This window comes from Microchirus variegatus (genome assembly GCF_963457635.1).
Source record: "Microchirus variegatus genome assembly, chromosome: 2".
NCBI lineage: Eukaryota > Metazoa > Chordata > Actinopteri > Pleuronectiformes > Soleidae > Microchirus > Microchirus variegatus.
Genome location: NC_139803.1, coordinates 15,076,374 through 15,101,268, shown reverse-complemented (window position 1 = coordinate 15,101,268; position 24,895 = coordinate 15,076,374). Strand labels below are relative to the sequence as shown.

Here is a 24,895-nt window from a genome sequence, read left to right as displayed (position 1 = left end):
TTCCCTGGTTCATTCTTTGTACCTTGTAATCTGTTATTCATACTCTTGCTCTGAAGTATCCAAGAAATAAAGCAGAGCTTTGATGTTATCCTCCCACTACTTCTGTCTGAAACGAGGCATCAGACGGCGTGGCTGTGTCCTTCTGAAACGCGAAAAAACATCTGGGCTTTGGTGTGCGGTGCTCGGCCTGATTGATTTGGCTCTGTGAAACCCACTGTCACTCGTCGCCATTTGATCACAGGGAGAAAGTTTTGTAGAGTAAAGCTGCATTCACACACTCGTCCATTTTCATATCAATATTGTTATATTTCATTTAACTCTGCTGTGGATACTCTGTCTGCATTACCCTGGCATGATTTTACAAGCACAGACCTTAGAAAACTATGAAGCAACTGAACACAACTCCATAAAAACCTGCTTTTAATTTCACCTCATTATTGGTGTCACTAATTGTTCATTTAATTTAACAGTTTCAAATAACTGGTATCTAAAAGTCTACATGGGTAAGCATTTCATCCATCCATTTTCTACAGCTTTATCCTCAACATAGGGGTCTTGGGGGGGAGCTAGAGCAAAAGGCAGGGTACATCCTAGATAGGATTATTAAATGTTATAAACATTCATTGTGTCAATGTGCCTTTTCCACAACACTTAAACCACAGGACTAAAGCAGCGACACCAGCCAAGATGCTGCAAGAATATTTTAGTGGAAATGACTCTCCCATGTTCCCAGTATAAATCAATAGGATATAGATTAATATATTAGCAGTGAATGGCACAAAAAGAGGAGGAAAAAAAACAGGACAAAGTTGCTTTCCTGTCAGTTTGCCTTCAGCAAAGACTCTTGAGTTTACAGTGACAGGTCAAAGGGTCAACAGGACGTGACTCACGGGCTGACGCATCGAAAAGCCGTGCAGAGATCTAATTAACACATCCACTCAAGTGGTATTTCAATTCAGTGAAAACGGTGTCATTTTCTTCGATGTCGACCCACATGACGCGAACAAATGGAGCAGGTGATCCTGACATCTGGGCTAAATCTACAGCCTTTATAAGAAGGAATAATACACACACACACACACACACACACACACACACACACACACACACACACACACACACCAGAGGCTGAAACAAGACCGAGCACAAACAAAAATCTATCAGCCCCTTGTGCCCGTATCACATTTTCCCTTACATCACTAAGCTTTAACTACACTTACATTCATCTTACATTGTAGGTAATTGAAGACTTTATTACCCTTTGCTATTACAATATCTGCGAAGCATTTCACTTGCATTTTTCTAGGTGTCTGTGTGATTGCTGTCATTAGAGACAAACTGCATTTTACAGATGGGGAGAGGCCTTACAGTCATTTGCTTCTAAGACCTAATTAATCTTCATTGTGCTGGGAAACATAGCACCTCGATGCAAAAAGGATTCCTTCTACGGGGTAATTGCGCATCGAGTCTGGGGGCTAGAGTTTCCCAGACAACATGGTCTCAAATCCGATTATATACTTTAAATACTATAAATCTTGAAGAAAAAAATCTATATTGCAAAAAACTAATGTCTTGTTCGTCTGGAGTAGAGCACATCTCACGCGCTGACATTAACCTTGCAATCTCACATTTGTTATTAACGTTATTTATATGGCACTTTGCAGTACAAACAGAGTAATAATTTAATAAATTAATTACAAAGACAGTAAAAATAGTTTTAAAAAAACAACAACTGAGACCCAAAAAAAGCTCATACATTTTTAAAGGGGATTTAAAAAGATGGGTAAGAGCTTGTCAGTCTGATAACCTGAGGCAGGTTGTTCCAGAAAGTGAATGTCAGCCTTTGAATGTGGACCTGAAGATTAGGAATGAGTTGATGATACAATAATACTGTGAATTGTTATCACTATAGGTCTGATATTAATCAAAACCACTGGATAGGCTACAGGAGAAGAAGAAAAAAGCGCTATCCTATATAATCCAGAAAGCTTAAATATATAACTGAGCACAGGCAACATAGAGAGATGTGCCACCCCCATCATGTGACCAGGATGCAAGTCAGGGCTTCACGTCTTCTACGTTAATAGATCATTGTGGGTTTTTTTAAATGGCTGTTTAAAGAAGCTGAAAAAATCTGCAAACTTTAATTGTTTAGAAAACACTCAAACTGATTTATCCATTATCAAAACAGAAGACGATTCATTTAGAAATCAATTAATAATGGATTACTTGAGTAATTGTTTCAGCCCAAAATATGTTAGTACAAATGTGTTATTAATAGTGAAAAGACTGTGTCAGACTGATATCAGTTTCAGCATTTAAGACAAAAACGTATCGAGCCATCCGTAATACGTCACATTTATGTCAAAAGTCATGAGAGCAGTAAAACACGCTCACAAGCAAATAATATTACTGCACAAAAAAAGCTTTCAGAGGAAGAATAACAATGTGATATGTATAAAACTGTGTGCGAGGGTCAAATGGTTGAAATGGCCTGCTGCTAACTAGTGGTCGGAGGCTTAACTACAACACAAAACATCTATGTCAATACAGTGCTTTAAAGAACAGTATCACACCATTAACCACTGTGATGTCTTAACCCTTTAAGGTACGCACCAAGAAAAAAGCAAAGGAAAAATTATTAATTTGCATTTTTTATTATTTTATTTTATTTACTTATGATAACAATTACAACCATCAATATATTTTTTTTTTCTTTTTAAATTAGACCCTACAGTATTTCAGATACAGGCCTCTCCCAAAGAGACGTCTGTTCATAATAAACCTGGTTTGCATAATTCATAAAGTACAACATTCAAAACAAGTGACATTAAGTCTTAGTGAGTTTTTTCAATGAGATACAGTGACTTAAAGTGAGGTCGACCAAATGGTTAATATATACATTTTTTCCATTTGTACCACTGTTTTAAAAACAAGTTAAAAAAAAAAAAAAGTGATTAAACTGGTTTAGTTGTTTAATTCAAGTTTGGTATCAGTACACTTCGTGCATCAATTTGAATAAAGTGCAATTTAATACTAGGCCACTTTTGTGACTTAACTACTGTATAAGTAAAAAAAATAACACAAAAAACTAAATGATACTAAATTATGAATAATGCAATTTATAGTGTTACATTTATATCAATAATAGTCAAGCACTGGCTACTTAGAAGTGGAGAGAAGGGCCCCTCCATCTGCTTAGGGCCCCATAAATGCTTGGGCCGGCCCTGTCAGCTACTTCAATGAAGGGAAGCAAACACTTGTTTCAGTCTTGCTGCTACATTTTGTGACATACATGATCAAAGGGTGTCACATCTTAGTCTCCAGGAGTAGAGACATCATTCAAAACTACACAGATTAGGGTTCTTGCTCTGGTCTACAACATTCCAGTTTGATCATCTTACCATGAGCAGCAGAGTTAAGCCGATCACGTCCATAGTCAGAGATCGGTCACAGAAGTCATATCCGTCCGGCTTCCATGTCATTAAACAGCGACCTGCACAGCAATAAAGCCAGAGCCGGAGCAGCCAAACACAACACGGACACGCTGTGGCAACATTAACATTCCGCCGTGTCCACATCAGACTTGGAGGGGGAGAAACATCGATAGGATCCCATTAGTTAAGTGCGCCCTTAGGATACCCGAAATTTGATCAGAGAAAGACCCTCTTCTCCTCCCAGACACCAACCACCAGACGTTACGCTGAAAGAGAAGCCAGAGCTCTCATCCTCTGAAACTACTCCTCCTCCTTCACCTCCTCAGTGGTGGTCGAGGTTGTGCGGCAGGATCAGTAGGACGAGCCCGGTGACGTCAACCCTTTTGTTATCACCTTTAACACTTGCCTCTGCAGGTGCGAGAGGCGCGGCCACAACATCTGGCTGACACTAAATGTGGAATCACGCACGCACACGCACGCACATTCACGCCGGTCCCGATGCGTGCGTGAGTGATGGTGGTACTAGCAGAACTTAGTGACAGCTACACTGTGAAAAGCCAGGAATAGACTGAGATAACCAACTTCAGCCACAGTCACTGTTGGAGCTCAGTGTTTCTCACTAGCACCACTATCATTAACAAAATACATTATGATGACGAGGAGGATTTCAGTCGTCAGGCTAACGCAGACTCACACACACAATCATTGCTAGTTTGTTGTCACGTTGTAATAAACTACTAGCTAAAGCAGCACAGCGACACAAGAGCAGTTTCATTCAGTAAACAGCAGCTCGTAACAGGAACATTCAGCTCATTCAGTGGCCCGAATTAACACGCGTGACTCCCGAGAGGCAGCGGAACACTCACAGCAGGTCCACGGACACTTGGAGAGGAGCGGTGAACCTGCGTGTCCCCACGGAGCAGCAGCTGACTGACTGACTGACTGACTGACCAGGCTCCTGGCTACAGCTAACCTAACCTAGCCAAGCCAGTCTGAAACATACACAGTCCCATTGTTGCCTTCTCAACCTTTCCTGACATTTTGCGCCTCACTTTCAGTGGATGTCACACAGTAGTGGGCGACGGGCGGCTTGTAAACATGCAGCTACTTACTCTCCGGTTCACCTCTGCGAAAAGCATCGTTTAGTGCGTCGCCATGGTTTTTTTTTTTTTTTTTTTTTTAAACGGACAGATTTTCCTCCCGTTGCCCTGCGCTGCCGAATCACTGCTGCTGCTGTCTGCGGCAGCAACTTTCGGCGCATGCGCAATACCCGTAACTGGTCCAGACTGCGCTGTGTGCTGCACAGAGCAGACGAGGGATTTAAAGGTACAGTCAGCGCGAAATCTGATTGGACAATTACATCTGTGGGCGGGGATATTAACCAAATAATAATAATACTAATAATTATTATTATTATAGTATTATTATTGCTGTTTTTGCTACTACTCATAATAATAATATTTTTTAAGCAGAGGTTCTCATTTTTTGTTTTAATATCAGCCTTGGTCCCCCTATGACAGGGGCGTCTCACTCAAATGACCTGGGGGCCATTTATTGTAGTCAGGAGGGGGCCAGTCAAGTGAAACATAGTCCATTTTTTTGTGAAAAAGCAACTATTCAAGGCATTATGAGCTTAAAATCAAATATACAACAATATGCAATACTAGAGCTGAAACGATGAATCGATTATTAATCCTAAAAATACTAAATTAATCGCCAACTATTTTGATATTAGATTAATCGGTTTGAAGCTTTTTTCATGATTAAAACAAGATTTCTGATTGTTTCAGCTTCTTAAATGTGAATATTTTCTTAGTCTTTGCTCCACATAAAGAAATCATTAAAACAAATCATTTTGGTTGTTGGACAAAACAAGACATTCAAGAACATCGTCATTTCCAGGTTTGACAAACACTGATCAATGTTTTTTTAACATTTTCTGACATTTTATGGACCAACCGATTCATCAATTAATCGAGAAAATTATCGACAGATTAATCGATTACGAAAATAATAGTTAGTTGCAGCTCTATGCAATACCATTTCAGAGAATTTCAAAATAAAATGCTTGTTTTGACATGACAATGTATTGTGAATGTATTTATTTATCAAGCAAAAGGGTCAAATAAAATTGAGTGGATGCCCTAAGATAAATATTCAAATTTTACTTTAAAGACCCTTGCACATATAAGGGGATTTAAAGCTAAACCCTCTGTCAGATTTGATTGTATGACTATTAATGATGTGAAAAAAGTGGATAACAACATTCATATGATTGTAGCAGTGCATGCTAATAAACATCAGTAATAAAGAAAATACATTAAATCCCAGCATATATAAAGTAAGAATGCTAGTTTACATCTGTAGTTTTGAGCCAGCATGTACACAATGCATGTACACAAAAATAGTGAAATCCAAAAATACATAAACTAAAATGTCCTATAATGCTCTGGTTTGCCTGCAGCCACGATTTCAGATGAGTCCCAAAAGTGCATTTACATCAATTTATTGATTTCTTGTCCAAAATGTGGTTTGGCTATGTGGCACCTCACAGTCTGCTGTGCTCTGGTGTTATTTTAAGGAATGAAAATTAATATGAAATGACTTTCTACTTTCTGTACTGATTTATAGCCACACCGTGACAAAGTGCTTTACAATGGACATAAAATACACCATCAACGTACATATAAAACTGTCATTTGGTTCGACAAGGTCCAGGGAAGCTATTAAAAAGGATGAATTTGGCACGTGAGATAATAATAATAATAATAATGATGATAATAATTTATGACGTGATGGTGATTCAGCTGGATTTGATAATTTGTGGGGAAACTAAACCCCAAGGACCTAAATTGAGCATCTACATTTACTGCAGTGCTTATTATTGTTCAGTACTAACGGTATACAGTTAACGAATGGTACGCATTTATGATATTGGTGATGATGTTAAATCACGGAGAGGTGCAGAGCTTCATCATGATCGGCCGCAAAAAAAAATGCGTGGCAATGACGTCGCGGTTCTCCGACACACTCCATTTGTCATTTGATAATGAAAGCATTTGACATCTTCCATTTATCTCTGGGGAAAAAAACTGCTTTGTGTGATACTCATTTGATGCACTGGCTAAAGATTCGCCTTCTTTCGTTGTTCTACACTTAGATTTTGTGTCATTGAGCTGAGCTGTTTTATGCATCTTGCGGGGAAGATTAAATCCAGTGTGAAGACTCCACGGTCAATAGTGTCACATGCTTTGTGATTTGATAAAAAGCTTCTATTTGTGCAGCCTGATGTGTGTGTGTGTGTGTAGCCCTCTAATCAAAGACTTATATTTCTGTGACAACTGAAATAAATTACTCCATTACAATCGCCCACCTGCCCTACTCTCCACAGTATTGATATTGTTTTATTGCCAGCGAGAGACAGATGGATGACATCGGAGACGGTGGCGACTTTTGAAAGATGCTTGAGAATGTGTGGACCTGTAATGTCATGTCATGTCAGGTTAGAATACTCACAAAAGATAATTTTGGGGGGGAGTAAATGACACGAGTTAACTCTGCAAACACTTGTGAGACACAGCGCTGCGAAGGATAAGTCCACAGTCTGGGTTGCAGTGTGGACCTGGGGCCTATTGTAATATACTCTAGCCAATTTAAGGCTGCAAGCTTCACTTCCCCTATCAGCAAGTGAAAGAGCAGAGAATTTGCTCTGAAAGCCCAATCACACACAACGCTCCGAGTTCAGCAGGTGGGGAAGTAGCAGCAGCAGGCTCCATCAGGCAATAATACAAAGTTAATGATGCAGAATGGTGTCTTTCTCCATACCAAAGAAGACATCAATACAGGATGTTTGAGAACGCTGTTCCTAATTACGCTTTTTAAATTCACCACTGACGTGATTGATGATTTCAAAGGGAGGCATTATTGATCCACTTCACAGACAAGTCCCATCGATTGCAAGTCTAGAATGAATAAAGTTTTTTTTTTCGTCTCCCTTTATCTCCCCCAGTGAGAGAAAGATTGTACAATCAGAGCATCAGTGTGACCTATATGGGTAGTTTGGGAGCTAAATCACCTCCTTTAAAAAGCGGTCTGAACGAGAACTGAGAAGTGATTGCGGAATTGAGGGACCTTGGGGGGACCTTCAAAACATCAAACCTCAAACCCTGAGTCATTTATCAGATGTGGAAATTTCATCCGTCCCTTCGTTACAAATAAGCTACCTGTGTTGAGACTCCTCAGCGTGACAAGAAAAAGAAAAAGAAAGAAAGTTGATGCAGTTTTATTGACAGCCAGCCAGCTGTGCAGGCATCACGCCTCTCACTGCAATCAGCGGTGAAGGAGTGATGGATGCTCTGACGCGCTGACAGATTGTTTTTCCCCCACCTCTGCTCCCTGTTGACATGCCCCCTCATTGCTCGCGCTTCTTATTGCACGGACCGTGTTGTTCCTCATGAGCAGTGAGGTCGTCTTATTAGTGCAGAAGCTGTCAATAATTGCATGTCTGACTCCTGGTCGCGTTAATCAACAAATCAACAACGGGGCGGAAACTCTGACATCAACTGCAGAAAGTAATCCATTTGCATATTACGGTATATTCAGGGGGATTTGACTTTTTTTTACCCCACTATTAATGCTCTGTTTGACTCACACAAAACAAGACTGATTATGAAACAGCAGCACACAGTGACAGGTCTTCCATGACACCACACTGAATCTCATCGACAAGTGCTCTTCAAATGGCAAAGTGGGCACCGGTTTTTGTCTTTTTCTCCGGCAGAGCGAGATCGTGAGTGAGTGAGAGCTCTTTCTGAAGGCCAAAGTTAATGCAGTCGCCGGAAAAAAAAACTCTGATACACTCCCACGTGAAATGGCCATGTGAGGAAAGCCCGCAGGGAGAAAGGGCCTTGAATGAATTTGAGATGGAGCGAGTGGGAGGGAGGCAGATAAAGAGAAAGTTCAAACATTACTGATCCTAAAATATCCTTTTGCTTTCTGGTTCAATTAGAATTCGGCAGTAAGTGTCTGCTGAAAGCTCCATTTTTTGTTGCTCCCATTTTCCACCGCTGCGAAGCTTTTAGAGTTAGATGATGACAGATTGTGAGCTACCTGATATCCTTCATCATCCTCCCCAGTGGAGGTGTTTGTTCCGCCCTGAGCAGGTCCTCGAGGACTAACAAACAGCCGGTGCGTTTGATGGACTACAGGGAGACATCTGCTCTGCCCGGCTTTGCCACGCAGAATGAAAACAACACGTTAGCGTAAATCAATCAATATGCAAAATATGTGTCCTTTTGGTCTGAAGATTAACCTGACTGACTTTGCGCTCATCGAGTCATACAAATATGTGACTGTGCCACTCGGTGCCAAACAGTTATAGGGTGTGACTGTGAGAGAATGTGATGGTTTCTGTGGCTTCAGGATGTTCAGTATATCCTGAACACCATTGTCACAACAGTGTTTCAAGCACCCTCAGGGATGAGCTCTGTTTGTGTGTACTCGAGGGACAAGAGGGGAGGACAAAAAAGTCTCTCGGTGCAATCTGATTTGTGGTTATTGGTGGACCATCTCACACACAATAATCCGGAGAACATCGCTCCGGCCAAAAGATCCTTTGAGTGCTTTCATTTATTTCAAACTGTTGGCAGGTGTGTTTGTGCTTTGTGGTGAGCTGATGAATTGTGACTGACTGATTTATACGTGTGAGCGTCCCCATACCTGCTGTACGCAGGTGATTCCCCAAACTGGCAAAACCAGTAGTTTTGAAGTGATTACAGAGGGGTTTTGCAGCGAAATGATGCACGGCTGCAATTTCACCGTCGCTATTTTATAAATGGACATCATTATCCCTGACATTATTTCACAAAATGCTTTCACAACCTGAAGTGCAGCCTTTGTCACTCAAGTGATTTCCCTCTCCCTGCAAGTGTCCTTTAAACTGAATTATCTTCTTTCTCTCGCTCCCTCTCTGTAGCTTTTATTTTGTTCCTCTGTGCTTTGGTCTCATGAAATCCTTTTGTCTGATAGTGTGAGTGAGGCTGAATCTTGTTTAAAACTGTGTTGAAGTGTATAATATACAGTATGTGACAGAACAAATATGGCAATTAGCAATAATGACAACACTCAAAAAGTGTTGGTGGGTAAAAATAAACAAGGTGTTATGGGAAAAAAAACAAGATAAAACACTTGTTCTCAACCAATTAAATGTTTTGTGCTAAATGTTTCACAGCATTCGTCTTCTCCATTAATCTAATAGATATGAAATTATAGTTCCTTATGAAATATGTGGACATTCAGTCCAGGTTTTAGGAATCAGTTCTTATACAAAAATGAATAATGCAAGATTTAAAAACAGACATGGGTATCATTTACTAAACGAAAAAAATGAAAAATTCTATTTTCATAATAGGTAAGTTGTTAATGACAAAATACCAATTGGTGCATTGGCAAATATATATTAAGAAATAAAATGTTCTGTTGTTTCAGGCTGTCTCAAAAGGCTTTTGTAGTCTGCAAAAGACTTTTCACAGGAGGCAGATTTATTCCAAATAAAAGATAATTTGCTATAATTTAATTTACTCTTCTCCTTCCTCACATACTTCAGTCACTGGTATCACAAAATTACATTAAGATGGAGCACAAGATAAGGTGACTTTAATTATTAATATTTAATTATTATTATCTTTTTTGGTTTGTTATTTGTTTAATTTACTATGCACTCTGGTCAAAATTCCTCAGCTCCACTATAATAACATTAGTATTTCCGATTTTTCACCAAAGGAAGCTCACGTACAACTGGTGGTAAACATACCAGTTTGAGAACCATGAATTTAGGCCTCTAGCAGCAACACATCTTAAATATAAACATCATACACCCCACCTGAACTATACCTTTAAGTGTAAAACAGTGAAGCTAAATCTACTGGTGCTGAATTATCACTCCAAGCAGGAGCAGGGAATTCAAGTCATGTAATACATCTCGACCTCTGCTCCTATGGACGCTAGGGGGCGGTGTGGTTCCCACAGATACCCGTGACTATGAGGAAGTACTCTCTACAGAGCAGAAGTCCTCACTTCTTGATTAAAGCAAGATGGCGTCGCCCTGTAAGCAATGTGAGCGTAAACCATGGATGTAAACAGGGAGCCTCATCTTTAAAAACACGAGTTAAACACAGTACCAGTGACAGAAGGTGAACAGATAAACGCCATGGCTCTCAGAGTGTGCGCTCGCTTTGTCACAGAAGCCTCGGTCCTCTGTAAACACACCGGCGGCTCTGCGCGACATGGAAGTGCGTCATGGGTCCTCACAGCGGGTCAGTGTCTATATCATGTTATTATTGAAGACATTAAACGAGAAAAAAACTATATAATTGACTCTGCTCCTCTGACGCTTCTTCTTAAAATGTCACTTTTGTTTTGACAATTGTCTTCTATGTGTTAGTACCGGATATAAGCCAGTGTTACCGTGTGTTTTGGCCCAAATCCGGATCTGAAGCATGAATAACAAATGCTTTTAATAACCAAACCATAAAATGCTGCTTTTAGTGCTTTTTAAAGTTGAAGAATTGTGATTGTTACAGAACACTTGTTAAACAGACAATTACTTTTGTGCAATGTTTTGTATATTGCAATCGAAGAAAGTGATATCACAGTGTATATTGTGAGTGAATTACTGCTCGGCCCTTCTTTCCAATTGGATTTTACAACCTCTCAAGCCATAGATTTAAAACAACAACAACTCTCATTCCTTCACCATGATGATGCTGTGATGATGTGTTTGAGGGTCATTGATACTGTGGGAAACTGAGTTGTCGGCTCAACCTCGCTTGTAATAGCCTTGAATGTGAAAAGTCACAAGAGTGACAGGGCACCACACCAGTAAGAACATACTAATGGGACAAAACTATACACGTGGCTTAGTAGTTAGGACTGTTGCCACACAGCAAGAAGATGCAGGGACCTTTTGTGTGGAGGCATGTTCTACCCCAGTTTCCTCCCACCATCAGAAAGAAATTATGACTCCTTATTTTGGCAGTTAATTAATCATCTCATACCTGCTTGCTTGTCAGTGTTTAGTGGATGTTTTGATTGTATCCTTCACTTTTCTTGCTGCTAATATTGTCTTTAATAAATATTTGTTTTGTGTCGATAAAAGAGCTGCAATGTTGTCCAAGTAGATCGGTTCTGTTTTTCTTGTATTACCTCACGTCAGTGCAGCTGAATGACTGGAGAGACCCAAAAATACTGTGTCTTATACTCCCGTCTTACATATGTCTGTTAGAGCTGCAACAGTTAGTAAAATAATCGATTACTAAATTAATCGTCAACTATTTTGATAATTAATCAACCGGAGTCTTTTGAAATATTCATAATAGTTAACAAGTTTTCACCTTTTTGGATTTCCTAATTGGAATGTTTATTTACTCCATCACTTTTTAGAACATAATTTTTCAAGGTTTGGGCAACATCAATCAACATTTTATGGACCAAACAAGCAATTAATTAATCGAGAAAATAATCGGCAGATTAATTGATTATGAAAATAATCATTAGTCGCAGCCCTAATGTCTATACACTGTGGCCAACTCGCTAATGTCTCGCTAATGTCATCTCACTGAGTTTAACTGAGCTGTCCTCAAGTGATAAAATCCTTGTTCACGTTTTCAAAACTCCACTGGGTAAAATCATCATAGGTTTTGTGTGATTTCTTTATGGTGACTCAGCAGACACAAATCTGCTCTGATCAGTCAGGACTTCACTGTGGTACTGCCAAGATCTGCAACACTTGAATAGCCAGTGATTTTACTGTGATTAGTTTTATGACATGATATAGTAAATGTTTTGACAACGGGATGATATGAAGGATCGATGAATACCATGTCAGTTTAACATTCAGGTTAGCATTATCAATCAGTTATGTTGGAGCCGTGCGGGCAGTGAAGTGATGGATATGCTGATGTCTTTGCAGGAAACGCTGCCTGCAGCAGAGGAGGGTGGACGAATGGATTTATCTTCACTCCTGCCTGTTTCATTACATCAGAGGTGTTTCTCAACAGACTGAAGAAAGGCAAAGCAGCAGAGGCAGATGGCAGCTTTTATCGTCTCCCAGCCTCAGTCCCGCCGGACAGCGGTAACCAGACCACTCACTACCTCAGAGATTTACATCCTTCAGCTCATCTCATCATTGCAGTCCAGGGCTGCAGACTTCTTTTTAAATACTGCTGATATCATCCTTCTGACAATCTTGTGTTCTTGTTTTACTGCGGTCATATTCACTTTTACTGCCTGTCCAATAATTAATTGCACTTGTTTCTTTCAGGCGAGCATGTGTCTTTGTTGCTGAGACATCCAGATCAGCCTGACAAGCCAAAGCTTTTGAAAGTGGCCATAATTGGTGCCCCAAATGCTGGGAAGTCAACATTGTCCAACCAGCTTCTTGGCAGAAAGGTGTTTGTCTTTATTGCCTTCATATATTCTAAAATGATTTGTGTTACCAAAGATGGGGTGTGGCTTTGTTAAAGATCAGTTCTCATTTCTTTAAGGTGTTTGCTGTGTCCAAGAAAGTACACACTACACGGTCGCGTGCACTTGGTGTCCTCACGGAAGACGATACACAGATTGTAAGAGTTTTTCTTCTTTTTTCATCTGCTGTTATCAAAAGACAAATGCTTAAATCAGTTAATATGTTTGTATTTATGACAGATTTTGCTTGACACCCCTGGTCTCATTCCTCCATCAAAAGTTAAAAGGTACCTTTCTTTTTTATGTTTTTGAATTTATACCATCTGAAATATCTATACGCTATAATCATGGTATAATATATAAATAAACCCTGTGTGTACACAGGCACCAGCTAGAGAAGTCTTTACTTGTGGATCCCTGGAACACAGTCAAAGAAGCTGACCTAAGTATGATATATCAATACTCTAAGCCATTTATTTGTCGAGTTGCTGTTTATGGTGCTTTTGTGTCATAGATAAAAACATTAAGTGCAATATAGTGCTTGGTTTAAAGGTCTTATAATTGGAACTTTTCCAGTTGTGGTGGTGGTGGACGTAGCTGACAGATGGACGTGTAGCAGGCTCGACTTTGAGGCACTCAAGTGTTTGGCGCAGCATCCAGACATCCCAGCAGTCCTGGTCCTCAATAAGGTATTCTTTCCTTGAATAATTTACACAAACTACACCCTCATTAACAGCCTTCACGCAGACAGAAATTTACTATTTACTATTTATACTATTAACCTTAGATGTTATTTATTTTGTAAATATTGTATTAGATCTGATGAAAGGATGAAACTACCAGTATTCACAATATTTCCTACAAATATCAATATAATAGTCCATGTCACAGTACTGTGTGGCTTCCCCTATGTGGCCTAGAGCTTATGAGAAGCATAAATAAAAAAGGACTGAGTAGGATGGAGTTTTATGGGGATGTGGGGAATTGTTGGGAATTATGATTGAGGATTAAAAAAAGAAATCGGCTGATAATTTTGCAAAATAGTGCAGTGTATTAACACTTTTAGAAACTGAGTGGCTTTGGCAGAGGTCTGAGCTCTCTCAGTGCTTACTCTAGTTCTATTTTTAATTGTTCTATGGCCTATGTTAATTAAAATGTAAAAATACATATTGGAACCAGTTCATCGCTTTAAATTCTCATCCTTGCATTAAAGTATAGAAGTTAATATTTTGATGATCACATAGTTTGTTTCATTCTTCATTAATGACGATTTAACACTACATTACACTGAGGTGCTTCATAGATGTCTTTACTAATGCAGCTGTGTCTCTTCAGGTGGACCTAGTGAAGGATAAGAACAAGTTGCTGGATGTCACAGCGCAGCTGACATGCGGTGTGGTGAACGGACACAGAATCCAGGTCAGGCCAGTGATCAAACCGCCGTGGGCTGGAAAGAGGCCAGTGAGGGACTCGGAGTCGTCGCTTGATAGGGACAATGCTGATCCTGAGGGAAGCGCTGATCCAAACTCCAAGCTGAACAAAGAGCAGTTTAAGGTGCTCAGGGACCAGCAGGGCTGGGCTCACTTCAAAGATGTCTTCATGCTCTCCTCTGTGGATGGCGAGGATGTGGAGCCGCTGAAGGTATATTTTAGATTTCTCTAATTCTATTTCACATTTTGTAACATCCTTCATGGTGACTGGCTGGGGCTGGGAGGTTACTGCATTTTTTTTTGCATTATCCTGCTCTATTTTCAAATGCAGTCTAACATTTATGCTGTTGCTGAAAAAGCTGTGTTGTGTTTGCATCTTTTCAGCTTTTTGTCCATTATCACCCAGCCCTATGACCAGCAATGCTTCTCTTAGGCTAATGCGTCTGATGTCAGATGATAGTGACGATGCTCGTGATGCTACTTGCGGTTGGTTTAGCCAGTTTAGGACTGTCAGCCTGAAGCTTAAATGAGTTTTAATAATGTTTTTTAACTGAGATGCAAACATTAGTGCATGTTTTTTTCAGAATGGGAAATGTGTTATTATACATATATATATAAAAAAAATGACTATTGGACTAATATTGTTAGAAACTAATATCTGTATCAGGCATTCAAAAATGGCATTGAATGTGCCATATACTGTACATCCCACAGGCTGTAGGGTTCACCACTCTGCTAGTTTTTCTTGCTATGGACATCTGATGCAAACACACAAAGTAAATGTTTAAAGCTATCATTGTAAATTTCAAAAAATTGCACAACCTGCTTTTTATGTCATCCCTGTAGGACTACATTATGGTTGCTGCGAGGCCGGGACCATGGCAGTACCACAGTGAAGTCCTGACTGATCAGAGTCCAGATGCAGTCTGCACTAACATCATCAGAGAGAAGCTTCTGGAGAATCTGCCGGAGGAAGTGCCTTACGCAATGACACAGGTGACGAGTGACACAAGCCTATGACATCACAGTGCACTGACACATAGGCCCGTTTAAAGCTCTTAAATAACTACGTAAATACTTATTAAAGCTTAAATAAGCCTAGTTTCCATCAAGTGCAGGATGGAAAGGTACACTGTTGTCTGACTTGCGTTTCCATAGCAGGGTATTTGAATTTTATAGAGCTCCAGTAGCTGACATCACATAAGCAAGGTAACGCCCTCTGGCAGGAGACTACGCTTTTTTCATCATAAAAATGAAGATGGTGGGTAGATGTGCCAAAAGAGTCAGAGACAGGCTAACGGGAGCGAGCAGAATAAGATCATTTTGTGGTTAACTTATGCTAAAGCTAAAACACTTACCCTTCTTCAGCCCGTAGACTCCAGAGTGGAATGTTAGTCACAAAGCCAGATTCCATCCATTTGTTTCCCTCCAGGCTCTTGTAAACTTCCAGCGATGAAGGGAAGTTGATCAGGAAGTTGAAGATGTCAGGATACTGCAGGTCCGGAATAGTGTTGACTCTGGCTGTTTCCAAACTCCTGAAAAGCACACAGGGGCATTATATGGATTGGATATATTCAATCTGTCAAGTTTTTCGACGTATCAGTCGATTTCTGTAGATTTGAAGTGACTAAAGTACAGTCACAGGTTAAATCTTATGGTGTAGTTTCTATAGGCCACAGCAAACACAGGTGACACAGGTGTTACTAATAACATTAACGATGGCTCTGTTCTGTTCATTTAGGTCAGACGAAGCTACTCATTAAATTAATTATTTACACCTGTGCGTTCCCTTCTGTGACCTTTTCTGTCAAAAACTAGTTTCAGATGGAAAAATTTAAAGCTTGAATCCACAATTTCGTCTCTCTGAAACACCTTTTCATACTGACTCTGTTGAAATCCTCCGTCTGAAATTTGCTAGCATACTTGTTTTGCACTTGTTAACATTTCGTTTAACATTGTCTTTATTTTCAGGCTGTTGAACTCTGGCACGAGGGAGAAAACGATGAGCTCGTCATTTCGGTGAAACTGTACGCCAAAAAAGAAGCTCACGTGGTGAGTGATCTCTGCTCACTTAACCCTTCTGCCACCTTCCACTATGACTTGAAATAGTTTGTGTGTTCACTGGTATGTTGGAGCGCTTGGTATTAATCTGATGTTCCACCTTGAGGCTCCTCATTCTTTGGGTTTTTTCCCCTTGTAAACATTTGAGCAGCTTTTCTAAACCATACATGTTTGATGACTAAGAGTATTTGAAGCTACATATATTCTGCACCGCTAAAATGTTTCAAGGGTCAGCGACCTCAGACCAACACCGTTTAGCTCATCCGTGTCAACACATGGACAAGCGGTATATGAATAGTTCCAGGCATGTATCATTACATAGCTTTTCCGCGCAGGGACCTTTTGTTAAATTTACATTTATGTCCTTAATTAAATGTCTTTATTTCTGTAGCGGATGGCGATCGGCAAAGCCGGACAGATGGTAGCGCGGATCGCTCGAGAAGCCGGCGAGGACCTGAGCCACGTCTATCTGAGGGATGTGAAGCTGAAGCTCGCAGTCAAGCTGAGGAAGTGAAGAGGGTTGCAGAGGACTTTAATGGCTCAATCCCGAAGAGATAGAGACTTAAAGGAAGGAAGAGTACCAATCATGAGTCTGAGGTGGCATCACCTATATCCACAGTCACAGGGACTGTAGGTATATGATAGGTGGATATATGTGCTCTCACTGAGCTTGTACTTCTATTTATTTACCTGTTTAAAGAAGTCTATGTAATCATGAGGCTGTCATTACATCAATAGAAATGTGTATATATATATAGGGCTGCAACAATTATTGGATTAATCAATTACTAGATTAATCGTCAACTATTTCAGTGTTTTTTCAATAAATAAAACAAGCTTCCTGATGTGAATATTTTCTTGTTTCTTTGCTCCATATATATAAATGAATCATTCAAACTAATTCATCTTGATTTGTGGACAAAATAGGACATTTGAGAACATCGTCATTTCCAGGTTTTGGGAACTTTTCTGACATTTTACAGAACAAACAAGAACTCCAATTAATCCAGAAAATAATCAACGGATTAATTAATGATGAAAGAAATCGTTAGTTGCAGCCCTAGATGGAGTAGAGGACGACGGAAGCAGAAAAATTGTCCTTACCGGAGACATTGTGGTGTCATTGTCAGGCCTTTAACTCAATCCTTGTGTAAAAATATAATGCATCTCTAACAGTGAAATGGAGTAATCAAGATGTGATGGATTCTAGATATTTATTTAGCACTGATATTTCAGGTAACCGAACACACTGACGAACTCATCAAATGGATGTTTTGACACAAATTTGAATGTGTGTGTATGTGTGGCTGAGCAGATTTGGCGAGGTGTGAAAAAGCTGCTGGTTTATCTTTGGCTCTCAGAGCTTCTTTTTTGCTTTGCGGGCACATACACGTGCAAACACAGGGCTAGCAGATAAAGTGAAGTGAGACCTGCACAGTTCATGTTCACTCACAAGTCCCTGATGTATCATCCGCCCTGTGTTCCCTGCACTCCCACATCACTTTAGCCTTCTCTGCTGCCTTTGAAGTGTGGCCATCCATCCCCCTGACTATCACTTTGTGTTGCACTGCTTCTTTCCTTTTCCTCCCCCAGCCTCTGACATTTTTTTTTTTGGGGGGGGGGGGGTTGTCTTTTATAAAGCCTAGCTCTGCCCCTGAGGGCTGAATTGTCTCCCTAATGGAAGGCAAAATGGAGCACTAACCTGATGGTAAAATGGGTCAGATAATGGTGATTAGATTCATTCCTGGTGCCTGTGAGTTAACTCGACAGTTACTCTATCCGGAGCATCTTGATGAATAACTAGCCAGTGGCCTAAAGCAAGGGCAACGGGAGGGGATGAGAGAAAGAAGGGGGGGGGGAGGCCTTGAATGTCTCACTGGAGCTGTGTCAACCCCCTCCGGCTCTTTCTGCAATGGCTGCTCGTCAGTGATTAGACAAGCTGCGTGCACAGCAAGAGATCGGCACTTAGACAACGCAACTGCTGCTCGAAAATGACTATAACTGATGTGCGTCAGGCGGCAGACTTTAAATCAACGTTTTAAACAAGTGTGATGATTAGAATGCCGATAACCTGGCTTCACATAACAGTAACACTTGAGGTAATTACAGCACAGTGGCGACATGCTATACTGTAGTATGAAAAGTATAAGTATGTAGTAAAAAAAAGCGATTTCAGTGATTAGTTAGTTTGAATAATATGTTTTAGCTCAGTAATAAGAGTTACTGTTAGTTATCATTGGTATAATGTATGTTTGGGAATCAGAATTGATAATTACGCTATAATGAAATTTAAATGCGTTTCTCCTTATGTCCCACACATGTTAGCAGAGGTAAATCTAATCTAACAGGTTTGGTGGCAAATTACTGAACAAATGTCTACTTCAATATAAACTTAAGTGAATGGCATAGGTGGAAAGTAAAAGTAATAGTATTTTTTAATGAAATTTTGCTCAAGTACAAGTAAAAGTACTGGTTTAAAAATGTAAGTTTTTTAAAAAGTAGCTTGTTTAAAATGTACTCAGACTAAATTTTTTTTTAACATGGTTGGGGTTCTTGTGTCGCGCAAAAAGGACCAAAAAAAAGTTTTTAATTTACGGCAAACCTTTACAAATTAAAATATGTAATGGATCAGTCAAAAAGGGTCAAAGGTTAATTAACACCAAAGTTTCAAATACAGCCCAATGTAGTGAAATACAGTACTCCCAAAAAAACATACTTAAGTTGAAAAATGACTTTAAAAAATACACAAAAAAACCTACTCAATTACAGTAACACAAGTTAATCTAATTCATCACTACCCACCTCTGCATATTACCGAGCTATTACTTCCCTATTACTATATAATAACCGCCAACAACTATAAACCATATTCTTTATTTTTCATGCATTGATAAAATAATATGAATATCATAAATATCAGGCATCTCTTCATCGTTCTGCTCCAGATGACATTGAGAAAGGGCCATATAACCCTTACCATTACTAAAAACTCAGTAATGGTAACGGTTTGACGGCCCTCCTCTACAGTGACGGCAGCGCCGCCCGTCGTCAGTTGGTCCCTGAGTGTGTCCTGATAGGGTCTGCATGCGCGGGAATGACACCCTGGATAGTACATCATCTATACTGTAGTGTCTCAATAATGAACTTACAGTATAAGATGATATCCTGTCCAGGGCACAACACGTGAACATTTAAGCAGCATACAAGCATGTTATTGTTGTCATCTGCAAAGGAGAGAAATGGACATCATTAAATGATGACAATTACAATTACAATTAATACTGAGACTATAATCATGTTGTCTGTCAAAGTCTCTCACCTTATTTCCACGCATCTGTCGTCGCAGCGTCTGTGTCCACGACTCCCAACGACGGTGCCAGGCGCTGACACTTAAAGGGCTTTCTGGCTCATTAGCATATTGTGATGACATCTGGGCTGGACCAGACACCAACAACTTTTTTTTTTTTCCTTATCTGGTGCTGACCTGCCTGACCATCTCTGTCCAATGTTGGTCCACACCCTTACTACACCCAGCCAGACATGCACATGCCCCACACCAATCCCATTTTCTCAATTTTTGTATTAAATTTAAGGCTGCAATCGATTATTAAATTTAAAAAAAGTATTAATTAAAACAAGATTTATGGTTTTTCAGCTTCTTAAATGTGAATATTGTGTGGTTTCTTTGCTCCATATAACAAAGAAATCATTAAAACGGAATCATTTTGGTTTGTGGACAAAACAAGACATTGGAGAACATCATCATTTCCAGGTTTGGTCAACAATGATCAACATTTTTAAACATTTTCTGACTAAACAAGTATTCAATAAACAAATTAATAACATGAAAATATATGTGTATATATATATAAATACATGCATACATATATATATATAGACACATATATACAGACATATATATGTGTATATATATATATGTATGTATAAAGCTCTGAGCTTTTACATCACCGCAAATCAAATGATCTCCATCTCATAGTGTTTGAAATTTTATACCCTTTCAGATTGATGCATTCATGCACTGGAATTTAATACTGTGATATGTCAGATGATGACATGTTACCTGCCCAATTAAATTATGATGGGTGTTTTTTTCATTTCAAGGATATGCAGAGGTGAGATTTCCTTACATTCTGGATCTGGATTCATTGAATTTAAACCTGCACATGCTCTTTATTGGTCCACTGTGTCACTTTTATGAGGGTTTATTGGCAGTAATTGCATGTACTGTACATAGCTTTTGCTTGTTTAATGTTTTTTTATAGCATTAGAATAAGCCTTTTATATTAACTTTAGGCAAGAGCCTTGCTTAGTAGGCCGCCATTTTGTGCCACCATATTTCTACCACAGCCTGAATGTGTGTCAAACGAAGAAGGACTACATTCTTTTTGGTATGTGAAGGCCACCGTAGTTCCCTGACGCTCCAGTTACGATCTGCACTCTCGCTGTTAGAAGCACTTTGTAACTGATTTTCAAAGTTTTAATGTTGAGGAAGATTCAAGATTTGTTTATTTGTCACACAAGAAATTAGCTTTGTGACGCAATAGCCCATATTGTGCTGCAAACAAGATAAAACATTTAAATGTAAATAAATATAGAAATAAAGGTAAACTAGAAAAGCACTCGGACAGCACAGACCTCCGCCAAGGCAGATCAGTGCCTACACAATAGCGTTAAAAATAGTGATAGCATCTACGGATCACGCCCAAAATGTAATCACTTGTTCTTGGTCCCATTGACGATCATCCTAATCCGTCCGTGACTTTTTGAGTTATGTTGCTAACTAACAGACAGACAGACAAACAAACTCCGGCGAAAACATAACCTCCTTGGTGGAAGTAATAAAATAAAAAGTTAAGTTGATTAGAATATAAAGAAAACTGTTCCCAAAAATGAAAAAAAGAATAAAACTGTACACAAATTATCCAGAAAGCACAGACTAGAACCATGGTTCTAAAACTGTGGTACGTGTTCCGCCAGTGGTACGTGAGACAGAATCAACTCATAAATATCAACAAATTTTAATATTAACAATTTGAAATCGGGAAGACTCTTAGGTGTCAGATAGCGTTAAAATCATCGCGCGTTAATCCCTCACGCTACAGGATAATTTGGCCAGATAATCTGTTCAAATCAGCCTAAAATCCAAAAGGCGCCCGCGACTGTCGGACGGGAACAAAACTCTGGCCAATTTTCCTCTAGTGTGGGGCAGGTTTTCCTCACTGGACCTTTAAAAGCTTATTGAAAAGGCCAGAGTCACCTGAGTGCAGGATGTACACATGGATGCATACAATAATAAGAGCTTCTCTAGTAACACTGCAACACCGAGGTGATAAAGAATTACAATCAGGTTTAATTTATTGTTCATTTGCAGTTTCATATGTATAATGTTGACTATTTAACAGTCATTTCCTTATGCCATATAAATGTATAATTATTATTGGATGCTCTTCAGGGAGGTCTGGGTTAGTTGGGGTGTGGTAGTTGCCGTGGCAACACTCCCTGGTTCAGGGTGTGTTTGCCCCGCCTGTAGGCGCAGATAAAGATGGAGGTACGGCTATCTGGGTGGTTTGGTTTCCCTCCAACTCTTTATCTGCAGCACAAACACTTCAGCTTTCTCTGCTCATTTCCATTTGCATTCAAAGATAAACTTTTTTCTTCTTTTTTTTTTAAAGTGTGCGCTGCCAGTGAGGTAGAAGCGAGGACAGGGTCATCGTGCAAGAAGGCAGTTTTATCGAAGGTAATCAGAGGAACTTGTTGCGGTTTGATTAAACTGTTTTTGTAGTTAGTAGAAGGCAGGACATTATGTTCAGTATCATCTGAACAACATGACATCACTCACCACTTCTCCACCTCACTGAGAGCAAACACAAAGTTTGTCACAAGCAGAATAATTAAGAGACGCCATCATCATCATTTTTCATTTTTGTGCCTTCTATGTGTACTTTATATATGTGCCATTAACTAATGTTCAGACATATGAAACATCTGGCAGTTAATATGAGCCACATCATTTACTTTTACGAGGAGGGAGAGCGTGTGTGTGTGTGTGTGTCCTGTGGGAGAGCCACAAACAAGGCTGCACACGAGTTTTGCTTTAACTGCAACAACAGCTGCCTTGTTTTCAGAGGTTGTTAACGAAGCTTCTTCGCCAGGATGTTAAAGACTGCGCGACACGAGGAAAGTGCAGCGTCGCAGCTGCACTTTCATTATATGCTTGTTCACATAATCACAATTAAGTTCTCATCTTATCTTGCTTGCACTTATTTAACACTTGTTTCTACCACTGTTGGAATACAAGGAAGTGTAAATACTTTGTTACTGTACTTAGGTACAACATTTATTTATGTTTCCAGCCATTTTTACTTTTGCTCCACTTCATTTCCTGTTAACTATCTATGTTACTACCAAATGAAATCAGAAGAAGAGTTGGTAAATGGTCTATATTCATTTAGTGCTTTTCTAAACTCTTAGAAATAAGGGTTCCAAAAGGGTTCTTCTACAAGGGCTGAGGTTCTACCTGGAACCATTTGCTTCTGAAAAACCCTTTCCCAAAGAAAGGGTTTTTGGTAACACTTATGGTTCCAGTAAGAACCATTTTGATCCAGAGAACCCCAAAGAACCTTATATGGTTCTACTTAGCACTTTTATTTCTAAGAGTGTAGTCATGAGGACCACTCAAAGTTGTTTTTCTTTATAGTTTTGCCATTTATTTATTTTATATAACCATTTAAAAATCCATTGAGATGGAAACCTCTTTTCCAAGGGTGACCTGGCCATGAGGTCAGCAGCACATGTCATAATAAATATTAGATTAGGTATAGGAGACAGGTGATAAAGAATGATTTTGATGATGTTGGCATGACATTTAAAGTGCAGGAGTTGAGGTCACAGTAATAAAATTGAGAATTCTGTGGCAAAATGTTGATCGTGCCTGCTTCTTGCTGCCGATTTGGGTGGACCTCTAAAAACTTTAAGTATTTAGACAAAGCAGTATTTTTGTTGAATCGGACTCTTGCAGTTGGTTGCACAATCTCACTCACTTTACCACTGGGCAACCATCGCTCAATTTTATCTCCTCACTTTTACTACTAAAACTTGCACAGTGTACATTTTATATCAGAAATGTATTTTTGATACTTAAGTTCAGTAAATGTCATGTACTTTTACTCAACTAATGTTGGAAAAGCTGACTTCAACTTCTACAAAAGTACTGGTATGGTACTTTTTTTTAACTTTTACTCTACTATCCCTTTTAGGTACTTTATACAAGACTGGTAAAGTGGAAAACCAGCATGTCAAAATATATTATGCCATGTACATTTACTCGAATATCAAAGAGTAGTTTTATAATGATATACCTTTTGCTTCACACAATAATAATCTGACAAATATGATTACTTCACAGGTTAATGGCAAAACTGTAGTGTGAAGCAGCCTTGAGTGGGTCATCAAGACGAGAAAAGTGCTCTACAGGCCATATACATTATCTTATTGAATACAGTGAGTGTTACAGATAAAGACCCCCAACTAAGGGAAACTAAATGAGTGGCCAAAAGTTAGAGCTTTTATCAAAACACCAGCATCACGTGACCGAAGCACTAAGCATTTCATTGCTTCAAAATATTTCGAAGCGTTTCATTGGCTCACAGTGCGTTTCATTGGCTTGTAGTGTTTATGCGTTGTGAGCCTACACACTAGAAAATCAAAGTACGAGAATGTACCTTTTGCTGTCGCTTCAGTTGTACCCTATCAGGGTACAAGCACTGTACAGGTGTGTGGACAGGTTAGTTTTTGTCACTAGGGGTGCAGAAATGTTTCTTTAGAGGTACAAACAAGCAGGTACAGTGCTTGTACCCTGATAGGGTACAACTGGAGCAACAAAGCATTTGTACCTTTTTAGGTACAGTCTCGTACTTTGGTTTCTTAGTGTGTATGGCAAACACTGGACACTGGTGTAAAACACTTTTAAATATATATATAAACGATCTTTCTGAGTTCACACACCATGATCAATTAAACCCTTAACCAACTTTTAACCCTTCATATCATTTAGATATATTCTTTGGCTTAATCTGGGATGTTTTACAGTATGGGCGAGTATGAATGAGCAAAACAGTCTCAGTCTTTTGAACCTTTATTGCTGACATGGGATTGAAACAGTGTCAATGCTTCAGTCGGGCTCTCGAGAGGTTGCTATGGCTTCAGTTGTCCACCAGATGTCACCGTCACTGAAGCGTTGAAGCTTTGAATCTTTTTCAACACAATAATTGTGTTGGAAAAGATGGAAAAAAAAGTGCTTCATAAGGCTTCACTTGCCCGCCACTACCAAAAGTAGAAACAAGCCCCCAACATACACAGGACTAGATTTCCACCCAACACAGAAACGCAAGCAAAGAATAACTGAGCAGGGGAAACTCTAGACCTGCCTATATAACCTCCCAGCCATGTGATCACCATGTGATAATTTGAAATTTAGTATACCTC

The 24,895-nt window shown here is 39.4% G+C and overlaps 1 protein-coding gene across 1 annotated transcript; it reads left to right on the top strand.

Annotated features, from left to right (window-relative positions):
- Nucleotides 1-10,580: 10,580 nt before the first annotated feature.
- Nucleotides 10,581-17,145, top strand: eral1 (Era-like 12S mitochondrial rRNA chaperone 1). The gene is made up of 11 exons (XM_083910710.1): nucleotides 10,581-10,750; nucleotides 12,406-12,567; nucleotides 12,757-12,884; nucleotides 12,980-13,057; nucleotides 13,140-13,186; nucleotides 13,284-13,345; nucleotides 13,476-13,588; nucleotides 14,235-14,540; nucleotides 15,176-15,325; nucleotides 16,301-16,381; nucleotides 16,782-17,145. Exons 1-11 carry the CDS (start codon nucleotides 10,645-10,647, stop codon nucleotides 16,902-16,904), a joined length of 1,356 nt encoding a protein of 451 aa, XP_083766836.1. The 5' UTR covers nucleotides 10,581-10,644; the 3' UTR covers nucleotides 16,905-17,145.
- Nucleotides 17,146-24,895: the final 7,750 nt, after the last annotated feature.

Excerpts from the sequence above, each read along its gene's own strand:
- eral1 (XM_083910710.1), top strand. The coding sequence starts at position 10,645 with ATGGCTCTCAGAGTGTGCGCTCGCTTTGTCACAGAAGCCTCGGTCCTC. Across the intron at positions 12,568-12,756 it reads CTCAGTCCCGCCGGACAGCG|GCGAGCATGTGTCTTTGTTG; the intron begins GTAACCAGACCA and ends TGTTTCTTTCAG. Across the intron at positions 13,346-13,475 it reads AGTCAAAGAAGCTGACCTAA|TTGTGGTGGTGGTGGACGTA; the intron begins GTATGATATATC and ends GAACTTTTCCAG.